At 40.4% G+C, this 13,598-nt stretch overlaps 1 protein-coding gene across 6 annotated transcripts in view; it reads right to left on the bottom strand.

Annotated features, from left to right (window-relative positions):
- The window catches only part of ASTN2 (astrotactin 2), a gene marked incomplete at both ends in the record, with an annotated part of 945,572 nt that overhangs the window by 15,044 nt on the left and 916,930 nt on the right, over positions 1–13,598 (bottom strand). For all 6 annotated transcript variants that reach the window (XM_080940102.1, XM_080940100.1, XM_080940099.1 and 3 more), the window contains one exon: positions 1,247–1,347. In XM_080940102.1, the coding sequence (XP_080796228.1) occupies positions 1,247–1,347 (101 nt within the window). The remainder of the gene's footprint in view (positions 1–1,246; positions 1,348–13,598) is intronic.

The raw sequence follows: 13,598 nt of genomic DNA, 5'->3' as shown, positions 1-13,598 counted from the left end.
GAAATACTGAGACTTGAGTATCTCAATGCCTTCCTTCTGTCTCACCTCTGAAAGGTGTCCAAAGTGTTTCTGCAGACAGGTCTGAGAGATCTGTGTCCAAAAAACCTTGTAAAGGGAGTTCAGATGCTTCATCTTGTCATTTGGGGTCCTTTCCACTCTCCCAAACTCTGTTAACCATTGTGATTTAAATCAAGAACAAAGAAATGGTGCATCCCTTCAGCTCTGAAGGCTCCAATTGAAGCCTTCTTCTCTTTGTGCCCCCTTCATTATTCATATCAGTAGACTCCAGAAGAGTCCAAGTCACTTGGAGTTAGAATGAGAAAAGTACCCAATGTGTTGTATTTTTTCCTATAATTTTCAGCAGTGTGTCCATTGTTTTAAAATCATACTGAAACTATCCAGAAAATACCACACACCTCCTCAGGTTAAGGATTAAGATCTCCTTGATTCTTACCTATTTGCACATAAAACATTATCATCAAGTTTTTCCTTAAATCAATAAAAATCTAAGTCACTCTGTCAACAATGATACTTTCCAAAAGGGATAGACTTTCCTCTAATACATTGATTAGACCACAGCTTTGGGGAAATGGCTGCACAATATAAAGCAACCCACTAGGACCTGCGAGATACCAGTCTAAATATATAACCTACATGCTAACTAAGTATATGGTTAGTTTGATGGATTTCTGTATTATCTGTAGATATGCTTATATAATATTTTGAATTTCTTGAACCAAGAGTGGCTAAAAATGAAACGAGAGTTTAATCTTGCATGTTAAATCTCACCGACTGACACTTGTGGCTGCTCAGGGTTGAAGGTTCAAATGCTACCTTGTACTGCTCAGAATGGGACAATCTGCTATTGGTTAATGTCACCGGAGGTGCAAAAATGTTAAATTGTCTTCAAGGTGTCACTGTCTTGCCAGCTCTAGCAGAGATGATAGTAGAAGAAAGTGGTCAGTTCCTAAGGCTAGAACACAGGCTCTGATCCTGAACACTCCTTGTCAATGGGAGAGCAAGTCTAACCACCAGCAAAGATATCAGTAATTCATTTCTATTTGTTCTTCTATTACGATTAATTTAATTCTATGCTTTTCCTGCTCTTTTAGTTCTTACACACACACACACACACACACACACACACACACACACACACACACACCCTCTGTGTGATAATTAGTGGTAGCACTTATCAAGGGAAACCATGGGACTTCCTTGGCAAATGCAGAGATGAATCACATACCTTCTGCTTTGTTGTCATCTACCAGTGGACAAGCTGTTCTGAGAGTCACTGTGCTGAGCTCTGAGTGCCTCCCTCGAGTATCCACAGCATACAGCGTGAACCTAAAGCACGGCAAGACAACAATCAGAGTGAGACTTTCCAGAAGGGCCAGAGATCTGAAAGGAAAACTACAAAACCATTGCCATAAGGAATGCTCCCAGAAACTCAGGAATCCCTAAGCTGCATGCAATATATATATATTTAAATGGTAATTATAAAATTACAAAGCACATATCAAGCTCACTTTGTAGTTAGTCTCATAATTTGCAGTTGAGTAAACCCCAAAGACCAAGACATACCACGACCCATCTTTCACAATGAGGGTGCTGAACTTTAGAGTGGGTATCATTTGGATTCATTGTTCTTGAAGTCAAAATAGAGGTTTGGATACAAGCAGTGTGAGTCTAGAGGGTGAGAAATGGGCCTCGAAGATAAAATGCTAGATAAATATGCTTATTTATATTTTCATTCATTCATTTGTTCACTTATCTTAAAATTACTTACTGAAAACAAACTCTGTCCTGGGACTTGTTTGAGATGCTAAGTTTTTGAGTAGAAAAAATGTCCAGCATAACATTAATCAAACGATAAAACAACAAAATGCACAACAAAGCAGTCAAAGGAGGGCCAACTTGATAGAAAACACAATGGGATCCCAAGGGAGTGGTCAACATGGGAGTGGGAGTTGCATGAGTTTTTAGGAAGGGATAGACCACAGATGCCTTTCTAATCAAGTACATTTTTAGCTAAGACCTGAACAATGATGAAAAACAATGCAAGGGAGAGTATCAGAAGAAGAATGGCAAGCTCAGTAAATGCAGAACTACAAAGTAAATGCAAAGGCCCTGAGAAGGAAAAGAACAGATGGAGGAATAGGCAAGTGACATGGCCAAGACAAAGCCAACTGAGAGGGAAGAACACTGGAAGCTATGACAAGGAAATTGAAAATTCTAGTTACAAGACTGGTCCACCTTCTCATCACATTATCTGAAGCTCTATGCTGCCTAGGTGGGATTCAGCTTGTGGACGTAACCGTTCCCATCAGACTTGGCTGATGCGGAGAACAGAATTTCTTTGAGCACAGCAGAGCAAGGAGTACCTATGGCCCTTCCTATTTTCAGGTCTCTGAGCATTAGCACTGTAGCTTACACAGAGTCTAAGGAAGGAGTAGAAATATTTTCCAGAGAAGATAATATGTAGAGGCCAGGGACTGTAGCGACAGAAGTGCTCTGTGTATTTAAGAGTGGTTCTACTTGGTCAAGCCACTGTTCTCTACCAGGATCTACAGACAGATGTGTGAAGTGGATAGACGGCTTCCTAAGTTAAGTTTAAAAAAAAAAAAAAAAAAAAAAAAAAGCTGAGTCTTGCTGCCACTGTTTTCTTCCTTTCCTACTCACTCGGCACCCAGTAGAGGTCGTGTTATTTAAAATAGACTTAGTGTCATGGCTATGAAACTGCAGACCTGCCAGGCCTGATTGGCTCTGCATATTGGGCCCTTAATAAATACACATTCCTTGTACAAATTTATTAACATCTACCAAGGCTTTAGTATGCTTTATGCACTGAGCTAATCAGTATATTTCACCAAGCAATTCCAAAGGAGATATACAATTACCTCTTTATTTCATTCTTGAGACCCAGAAAGGAGAGGCGCCTTGCCCAGAATCACATAGTAAGTACTGGGACAGACTACTTATAGCTAAGATTGTTTGACCCTGAAGCCCTTGAAAGAAATCGCTGCCAGCTGCTGTCATTGGGACCAAGATCTGCAGATATCCACTTTGTAGAGATGTAATTCCAACTAGCTACAGTGATGGTACCTCAGCTATGCAAAGCCAGTGCTACCCCATGCATTTCTCTAATCTTATGAAACCATCCTAAAATAATCATCCCTATTTCCCTATTTCAGGAGAGGAAGTCTAAGGTAAAATAACAGGCAACACAGGTTTCAAGAATAAACTTATGGTTTGTTGAAATCTAGACCTTCTTGCTCTCACTTACTCTATCCAGCGCCAGCTCCACCATTCCCTGGCTGAACCAGTCTCAGCTTGGTAATCCACTTAGGCTTCTGAGCTTTGACACAGCATAACCTCAAGTCTCAAGGGTTGTTTGCATACAAGGGTGAGCAAATAGGACCTTCTCAGTACAAACCAAGAAGGCAATGCTAGCAAAAGGAGCCCGGTTTTAGAGGTGAATGGATTTGTGTTTTTATTCCAGTGCTTTAGAGGTGAACAGATTTGTGTTTGCATTCCAGTGCTGTCCCTTTGTGCTGTGACTTTGGGCCAGTCACTTTGTGTCTTTGAGCTGGCTTTATTTCTCTGTTCCAAATGCCAGTGACTTGCCTCTCAGGTTCAGTGTTGATTGATATAAAAGTTAACTGTTCTTTGGAAACCTATGTAGAGGGGAGAGGATAAGATAAAAAAGAAGCTCAGAAGCTAGATAGATATGTTGACTTACAAACCTAAACACAATACTCCGGCAGACGAGACAAGATTTTGCCTTCAAAGATAGCCTGGTTGAGATTGTGACATTGAGGCCATCTTTGATTGCATAGCAAGACCCTCTCTCAAAACAAAAACAAACAAGCAATTACATAAACCTTCTTCACAAAATGGAGGAAAGTGGGGGGGGGGGACAAAAGGGACTCTGGAATGTGTGATTAGACAAATTTCAAAGTCAATGGGAAAGACTGTATTTGAAGATGGCAGGCATGTCCTTTCCTTCTGCACAGCAGCTCATCATGAAGATGCTGGAGGTTGAACTCCAATTGCACTTCAGCATGGCTGTTTGCATCATTGAACACAGCACCAGTCACTCAATATTTATTTAAATCAGTGAACTTGAAGCAGCTGCATCTCACTCCTCACTTAAGAGTTTTCCCATCAACAGATTGGAGAGAATTTTACAGCACATGGTTATCTCCAGGGTTACAACGAATAAGGCATGAGAAATGGTTGCAGTTGTAGAGTTTTATAAAGACCACACAAACAATACTGATTCTTACAAGAACACATAGCCTTTTGAAAAGCATTTTATTTGAATAGGAAAAGCAGATACATTGCAACTGAAGAATAAAGACATTTGGTAACGAGTGAGTTAATACAATAGTTAGCCTCAAGATGGAAAGATTTAGAAGATATTTAAAGCTTCTTTCTCATTGGCTGTTTTCTGTTTTGATGATACTTCAGTTTTCTTTTTCTTAAAGCAGCATCAATACTATTATGCTAGGGGGAAAGTACTCTTAGGCTTGTTTTGCCTTTTTGTAGGGCTGGCAATTAAACCCAGGTCTTGCATATGATAGACAAATGCTACACCACTGTGCTATATCCCTTCCACCCAAATACCATCCTAAAGACTAAAAGGTGGGTAGAAGCTTTGTTTTTGCCATTTGAATGCAGAGAATTCTTTAGGAAGTTGTTTCCCACTTCTCTCAGCCTCCTCATTTGTAAGCTATAGTAACACCAGGTGAGGATTAAGACTGAATAAGATGTCATGATAATAGACATGGTTCAATCTTTGGTCCTTTAAAGTGTAGTTTGGGCCTTTGCTATCCCAGTATCTAACGTTGTCAGTAGAAGTGCCAAATAGAAAAGGCCTTAGGCCACCCTCCTTGATGTGTCTGTCAGAATGGTGGGACAGGGTATGGAAGAGAAGAAGGAAGGTATCAATCTCACAGGCCTGGGTCAAAAGTCATAAGGTCATGCACTTTCTGCCTGTCTCAGCTGTAATTGGAAAACTGCTCGACCACCACATCTGAAATCAGTTAGGAAACCAAGCTGAGGCTGGGGCTGGTTTTTGTGTGTGTGAGATGAAGAAAGTGATGGTAGACATGGGAGGGGGGAATACCCAATCACACAGCCAGACTATGTTTCTCAGGGGTTATGATGTCATCTACATTCTGCTTCTCTGTGCTCCTTGAGAAGAAGACTGAAGTCCAATGGTAGAGGGAATGGAAACCCTGGATCTCTGTCCTGTAGCTTCAAACCTTTATTTCATAAAGGGAAGAGAAAGGCTGAGAGAAGATATGAATTGTACAAGGACCCACAGCCACTAAATTCAAGATAAAGACCCAAGACCCCCAGCGTACTCCTCCAGGGTTGTGCAGTGTCATAACCAAGTGGCTGGGTTATGTATGTTTTGGAGAAGTTTTGATGGTTATAGGAATGGATCTAAGAGCAAAGTTGGATTTCATTGGAATCTGAAGCTCTAGGCTAAAACCATATATCTCTTCTCCAAATGCTGACCTTGTTCCAGAGGGAAAATTATCAGTCAATATGGTTGAAAGTTAGGGTTTTGGTACAGCACTTCCAGACTGTGCTGTGATGTCTTAGGTACCTTAAAGTCATGTGGTCCTCCACATTGATAATCTAAAATGAAACTAAGAACTTTGTAGAGATTTGTTTGAGATAACTTCTCATATGCAAAAGATGGTTTCTTTAATGTCAGGACAGCACCAGCCTGCAATCATCCCTACATCAATTAATTATTCTCACCTAGAATCTTTACTGTTCATTTATTCATTCAATACCACTCTGTCTCTGGACCCAAGGAATGACCTTGGCAGTATGTCCAGTCTTATTTGCTGATCCTAGCTGCCTACTGTTTTTCAGTTAAGATGGTCCCAACTGCTGCCTGCTCTAGAGGAGCACTCTTTATCTTTGTGCAGGTTGCATCTTCTGGCTGAGTCACTCTTCTTCCTTGTCTTTGAACTATATGCTCCAAACACCATCTCTTTAGGGAAGCTGGTTTCTTATCCCTTCAAAATGATGCAGAACCTGTGCACTTCTCTATCCACGAATTGTCTTCCAGACATAGCAGCTCTGTTAATACCCACACCTGGTGCCTCAACATTCAGCAAATACTAGCCAGAATGAGTAATAACAACCTGGTGTTATTAAAGCCACAGCCCTCGTCTGGAAATGAATTTTTCTATCTGTGATATGAACAAAGGATGATTGGATTGAGAGGTTCTAGAGAAGAGTAGCAGAAGGAATTTGGCAATACAGTCTTCATATCGAGTTCCCCATTTATTGCATATGTGAAGATTTACCACAACTTACTCACCTATAAAATGGAAATTACAACATTAAAACCCGCCATGGAGGGGAACTGGTTTACAACCAACCAAACGTGGTAGAGAGCATATCAGCATGACATCCAACATGTGCTAAGCAGTCCATGAACAATAGCCCTAGGTCTTATTATCACTGATATTATTTTGCTTCTTTCCCAGGCTCTCATTTCAACCCTACCTGGGGTAAGTAGCCCTTTTGGAGATCAGAGGTAGGTGGCTTGGTAAAAAAGGAGCTGTTGCAGGTCCCATTCAAGACCCCCAGACCGCCTAGCAGCAGGGGTGAGAGAATGAAACTGAGAAGTTAATTGGCAGGGAGAGTTTCTCAGAATCTGACAGGGGGTAAGAGCAGGGAGGGAGCCCCAGAGGCCTATGTTAGGCTCAGGTCCCCTAGAGGACAGGAGAATGTGTTTGAAGTCCTTAAACCAACGCCTGCTCCTCCCCAGTCACCACATGATTTAGGCATTCTGGGGAGGCGAAAGTCTCTTTGCTGATTTGAAGGGAAACAGATGTTTCCAGGCCAGAGGCCCCGGTCTTATAAAATGTTCCTTCCCCAGACAAGGCTTTGGCAAACAACTTCCCATTAGCTCACACCCACCCCTTCACCTCTACATCCCCAGTTTTCTACCTCCCCACCCCCATTACTATGATTTTGCTCCCTGATTTCAGACACAATGGTGTGGTAGGGGAAACACCAGTGCTTCAACTGATAGTTCTGGTCAGAGCAGCTGGATTTGAGACACTCCTAACTACCCTCCTTAGAGTATCACTTTTTGTACTTTGTAGTAGAGGATGGAGATAATCTAAGCTTCAGTAGTGGGTTAGATCTGGTATTCTAGAGATAGAGAATTTTCTTCTCAGATAGAGATGTTATTAGCTCTTCCAGATTGCCCTCTGTGTGGGTCTCATGCAAAAAGACTATTGGAATGTTAGTTAGGGCTGTACCAGCTCGTAGGCAAGTGACACCTTTACCAGTACACGTTGCTATACAGCACTTTTGGTTTCTGTAACTTTAACATGGAAGCCAAAGTTCAAACTCATGGAGTCATGAAAAGAAAACTAGAATTCAATATCCTAGAGCATATTTTAGAATACTTATGAAAAGAACACCGTACCATGCCTTTTCCCCCTTTGCCAGTCTTAGTATTGCCTGTGTAGTCTTGAGTAGAGGAAGGGAGGAACAATGCTTAAAATTGGATGCTATGAGGAAAAGAAAAGATCATTCCTTGATGCCAATGAGATGATCTGTAAAGGGGTCAGAGTGGTCTCTGGAATCTGATTATTTGGGGTCAAACATGGTTCTACAAACTACCACACTTCTCTGTTCTTCAAAATGTGACTGATTATATTTGCACAAGAGAAATAATCCATTTGAAGTAGTGACTGGCATATAGTATTCTAAGCCCACATTGAGTGTACATTTAAATTATTAATGTTTTCAAGGGTAGAATATGTTCTATTGGGTAACTGGTGCTTCATCCCTGGATTTCAAGTTGGCGAAACAGTGCTTTGATCAGGAAGATGCAATGGTGGGGATGTTGTGTTACTTCTGTGCCTGGTTGTACAAACCAATACCCTTTTCTCCTATTCACTAAATCATCGCACTTGGAATCCTGAGCCTCCGATGAGAAATCTGAATGCTCTGCTCCATCTAGAGTTTGGGAAGGCATGCCAGGAGAAGAGACTGCCTGTGGGAACCTTAGTAGGCTTAAAGCCCAGGAAACTTCTTCAATCACTCCAAGCTGAGAACTTAAGTGACACCAAGCTCAATTTCTTGTACCTGAGGTGCTACACATCAGGGAGAAGAGAGAACCTAACTGGTATCCAAGCTGAAGGTCAGAATTAAGGAGTTCCTGTGCAGAACGAAATAGCCATATGAAGCTTCTGAGGTTGGGAACCATTTGTTAAATCATCAATAGATCTGTGACAACCTCCAGGCATGAAGAATGGGATTTAAAGCCAGCTTGGCTTGCCGTCTGCGTTGTAAAATAATATTGAAGTGGAAAACAGTTTCTTTTAAAAAATATGTTTTCTATGCTTTTATACTAGAGGGACAAACAGGAGATACGGACAGCAGTGGTAGATCCTACAGTCTGCACTTTTAGGGAAACGTTTATAGAACTTGATAGAGAACTCCAGCAGTATTTAAGGAAATAGTTTCCCCTATGGTTCTTCATTTGATCGCAGAGTTAAACATCATTCCCATGGTACACGTAAGCACAGAATGTTCAGGCAATGGGTTTGAATAACAGTCTAACACCTCAATAGCTGGCTGAAGACCTGAACCTCAATTTCTGAACTGATTCTGAATGAACAGCATAGCTTTGGGCAAGCCCTATCCTGCTGTGCCCTCCTTTTCCCATCATTGGACATAAAGACCACTGGGTAAATTTTCTGGATTGGGTGAAAGAATTCAGATGTTCCAGGTGTCACTGATCTAGGCAAAAGGCCTTTGTTTTCCTTTAGTATAGAAATACCAAAGGGAAAAGACAGGATGTATAAGAAAAGACTACTATTGATTTCTCTTCTTTCCATATAGCCCATTTACCCTTAGCATTAGAACTCAGCCTTCCTATTTTCCAGCTCAGGCTAACAGCCTATACATAGCAGTATAAATTTAATGCTAGTGTCTGCCACAAAGACATGATTCAAGAAGCTTAATAGTACCTATGTTTCAACCTTTAACAGAATTCAATTTGAATAGTGGTTAAGAACCCTGAGCTGGGACAAATATGAGGAAGTGTGTGGTAAATTATATAAGTTCCAAAGGCTTATTTTAATTGTGTGTGTGTGTGTGTGTGTGTTTGTGTGTGTGTGTGTGTGTGTGTGTGTGTATGAGAGAGAGAGAGAGAGGTAAGTTATGTACACATGAATGCCCAGAGAGGGCAGAAGTTATCAGATTCTCTGGAAAATCGGGTAGTTTTAAGTGGCAAGATGATGCTGAGAAACAAACCTGAGGTTTTTTTGGAAGAGCAGAATTCGATATTAACCTCTAAATTATTTTTTTAGTCCTGTGGTTTAATTCTAAATAAATATATATGTATATATACAAACACACACACATACACACACACACACACACACACACACACACACACACACACACATTCCCTTTAATCACTCAGCAGCATAGATTAACCATCATTAAAGATTCAGGAAAGTGGGGAATGCTAGGCAAAGACAATGATAAAGACCAATGTCATCATCCAATTCAGGTAAAAGGAATCACTTCTAGCACTGACATGATGATTACTCTGTCATTTGCACTTCCCCCTACCTCCCCACTCTGAGCTCACTGACAGATACCATAGACATTAAAACACACTTTACTAAAAACCTGGAAACTCTGAAAAAAGTAAATATTGATACCTGAAATTAAATAAGCAATTTGATTTCAAGCAAAATGTATCAGCTATTTCTTTATCACTTGACTGAAAAGTGAATGATCAGTTATCGCAGTGACCTGGCCATCAGTGAAAAACCATCTAAGTGGCAAGCATGCAGTTTCATAGTGATAGTTACCTAACAGAAAGAAAAGAAGAATGTGGCTCTCATTGAGCTTGCAGACCATTCTGGAGAGGATTGGGTAGCCATGAAATATAAAGAGCTCCTCAATAAAATGCATTTTGGACCTTGGGTTTGCTTCAGGGATATTCCTTCTTTTGAGAGTATATATACTCAAAGGCAACCCTGAACTAGATGAAGTCTCAGTTGCACATTAGGGACGTCAATCACTCTCAGGACTGTATTTGCTTTTATTGGAAATTAGTAAAAAATTCCTGTCCTTTCTACTTGAGAGTTATTTGTATAGTAAAAACTAACCAATCAATTAACCAGCGAATCAATCAACTGACCATCCAAACAAGTGAAACAGAACAACTCAAGTGTCTGAATATGCAATCACTGTGCAAAATTGTCATTTTAGTTCATTCATTCATTCATTCATTCATTTATTCATTCATTCACTCTTCAACAGATTGGCATTGGTTTTAACACTAGCTTTAAATTTCTGCCCTTCTGTTTCTTGTCTAGACTTTTTTTTCCTCCAGGGTATAAGATAGTTAGATTGATTATTATTCTTCATTGGAAACTATTCATGGTTTACTAGGTTACTTAAAGGTAAAACCCACACAGTCTAACTTTGTGGTCCTAAGACTAAGAATGAATAAGTACAGAATGTACATTTTCTCCTCTCCAGCTTGTATTTCTGGAACCTTTAAAACAAACTTTGAGCTCTTTTTTATACCTTTGTTTTATACTGGACAGCATCTTGAAAATCCAGATTTGGATGATTTTTTTTTTAGCAGCTGCAGTTAGAAAAATGATTTTACAGACAGTAGTCACTCAGGAGTAGAAATGTACTAGGTATGGTTTTTAGGTTGTTTTATCATTAACCTGCTACTAGCCCAGTGGATTTCATCAGACTCCTTGACTTCTCTGTGCCTCAAAATCTGTTGATTAACCCCCATCCCCCATGGGTATTATGAAAGAAACACATAGCTATTGGAGATGGGAAGGCTTCTTAGAGTCTGTGCACACATCTAGGTGCCTCCCCAGCATAGATATCAAGGGTGGTTACACAAGTCTCTTTTGTTCTTGCAATTGCCAGAGGTTTGTGTAGGATTAAACCATTTTCAAGGAGTTATACAAACCATGAAGATTTGAATTGAGCTTCTCAAAGATGCCAAGACAATGATAGTACTTCAGTGGGGTCCTATACAGTCCTAGTTACTCAAAGGCCAATGCTCTTGCCAAGCAGACAGACTTGTTAGACAACTGGTTCCTGAGTAACAATTCAGAGCAGTTACAGCGGATGAGAAGGATAAAATTCATGTTATCCTATTTTCACAGAGAACAGAGAGTTCTTGAACACTTCCATCAAACCCAGCTCATCTATCAGCTTTGCATTCCCACAGGTTGGGAAGGTGTTAGTCGGGGAGTGTGTAGAGCACTACACTCAGAGTCTCCGAGACTAAATATCATCACACCTTTTCTGTTTCCTGTTTATAGCATCTTGGAAAGCCTTCCCTTCCCTACTCTTCCCTACTGAAATAGAGTCAGTAATGTTCATCTCACAGAACTGTGGTAATGAATGAAAAAAAAAAAAAAAAAAAACTGGGAATCAGCAAAAACTGTGATTGGCTCACTGGATAATATATTGCTGATTTTGTCCCCTTTGCGTGCTCAAATGAGGGACAAAAAGTGAAAACATGGCTTCTTTAAGGGGTCAGGGACAAAGAAGGAGCAGAGACCGAGGGGATGGCCAACCAATCACTGACCCAACTTGAGACCCATGTCAAGGGCAGCACCAATTCCTGACTCTATTAATGATACTCTGTTATGCTTGGGGACAGAGGCATAGCATGACTGTCTTCTCCCAGCCTCAGGGCTGACTGATCCAGGAGCTGACTGAAACAGATGCAGGGACCTGCAGCTAAACATAGGATGGAGCTTGGAGAGTATTGTAGTAGAGCTGGGGGAAGAATTGAAGGACCAGGACATAATAGGAACTCCACAGGAAGAACAACAGCATTAACTAACATGAATCCTTGAAGGCTTGCAGAGACTGAACCACCAACCAAAGGCCATATATGGATGGGACCTAGGCCCTCTGCACATCTGTAACAAATGTGCATTTCGAACTTCATGTAGGTCTTCCAGCAACTGGGTTATAGGCTGTGCTTCACTTTGTTGCCTGCCTATGAATCTGCTTTTCCTAAGTGGGCTAGAAGGTCTTTTCCAACTGTAAATTTCTATGGTTTTAACAAATATGTGTTGCATTCCAGCAGTTCTAAAATAGTCTAAGTGATTTCAGACCTGATTGAATTCATGTACGCCAAGCTACCAAATCACTATTCAGTCATTTGTGTTTTTGTATGTGATGCATGCGTGTTCAAGTGGGTATCCATACATGCATGCTCTAATATGTCCTGGTGCATGTGAGCATACACAGGTACACAAGTACATGTGTGTACATGTGGAAACCTGAAGTTGTTATGAGTGTTTTGTCCTTAATTATTCTCCACCTTATCTTTATACTGAAGTGGAGTTTCTCAGTCGAACCCAGAGCTTTCTGAGGCAGCTCTTCTATTCCTAGGAGTTACTGTCAAAATATCAAACTAAAGTTTCTATATGACTCACCAATTTTCTACACGTAAACATATATTTCCCTATGGGAAAAACTTGCATGGGTAATTTTAGAGAAACATTATTCCTCATGACCAGAAAAAGTAAAAAATGATGCAATTTGTCATCAACGGAAAGATAGACAAAATCTGGTATAGCCTTATAGTAGAATATTATTCGGTCATGAAAAGAAATGTGGTTCTTTCTAAACTACAGTTTGATTGAGCTCTGATAAAATTAAGTTATATAAGAATATTAGCTGTACTAGAATGGACTTTGTATGATTCCATTCATGTAAACTGTATGCAATAGGGAAATGCTTAGTGACCAATAACAGAACAGGCACTGTCAGGAACTAAGTAGAGAGGGTGAATTCTTGTTTCTTCATAGGTGAGGGAAATGTTCTGGAATTTGTTGTGATGTTTGCTCAACTTTGAAATATTTGAAGCCTAAAACGTATCATGTATATCACAGAGGAAAATCCTATAGATAGATTTGAATTGTATCTGAAAGAAACCTGTGTGGGAGATGGAGGGGCTGGTGTGTGGTAAAACGTTTGTAGCTCGAGCATTGCCCAGAATTTAATCTCGGCAAAAAGAACAGTAAGTAGAAAGCAGAATGAGAAACCTCCCAGGACAGCAGTGTCCTTGATGGATGTGGGGAGCTGGTTCTTCTTTATCATTCTTGTTCCATCCCTATCTCACATCTCTTTATGTAACCAAAGAGCTTTAGGTAATCAGAAAACTAGAAACCTTCAATGAAATCCTAAGTGAACATCCATATCTTTGGTTTATTTGTAAATGTGGGGGTATGACGACCACAGTGGGACTCTTTGATTCCTTGGATTGGTATTGAGAGAGCTGTGTTTCTCACACTGTGGGTCACAACCTATTCAAGGGTCTAGTGATCCTTTTAGAGGGGTCACTTAAGACCATCTGTATATCAGATATTTACATTATAATTCATAACAGTAACATTGTAGTTATGAAGGAGAAATGAAAATAATGTAATGACTGGGGGTCATCACACAGAAGAAATTGTATTAAGGAGTCACAGCATTAGGGAAGTTGAGACTCACTGTCATAGAGCTTCAGGGTTGAGTCTCTGGTGTGTGTG

This window comes from Micromys minutus (genome assembly GCF_963924665.1).
Source record: "Micromys minutus genome assembly, chromosome: 28".
Taxonomy (NCBI): Eukaryota; Metazoa; Chordata; class Mammalia; order Rodentia; family Muridae; genus Micromys; species Micromys minutus.
The sequence above is the reverse complement of the archived record's forward strand: the minus strand, read 5'-3'. Positions and strand labels throughout refer to the sequence as shown.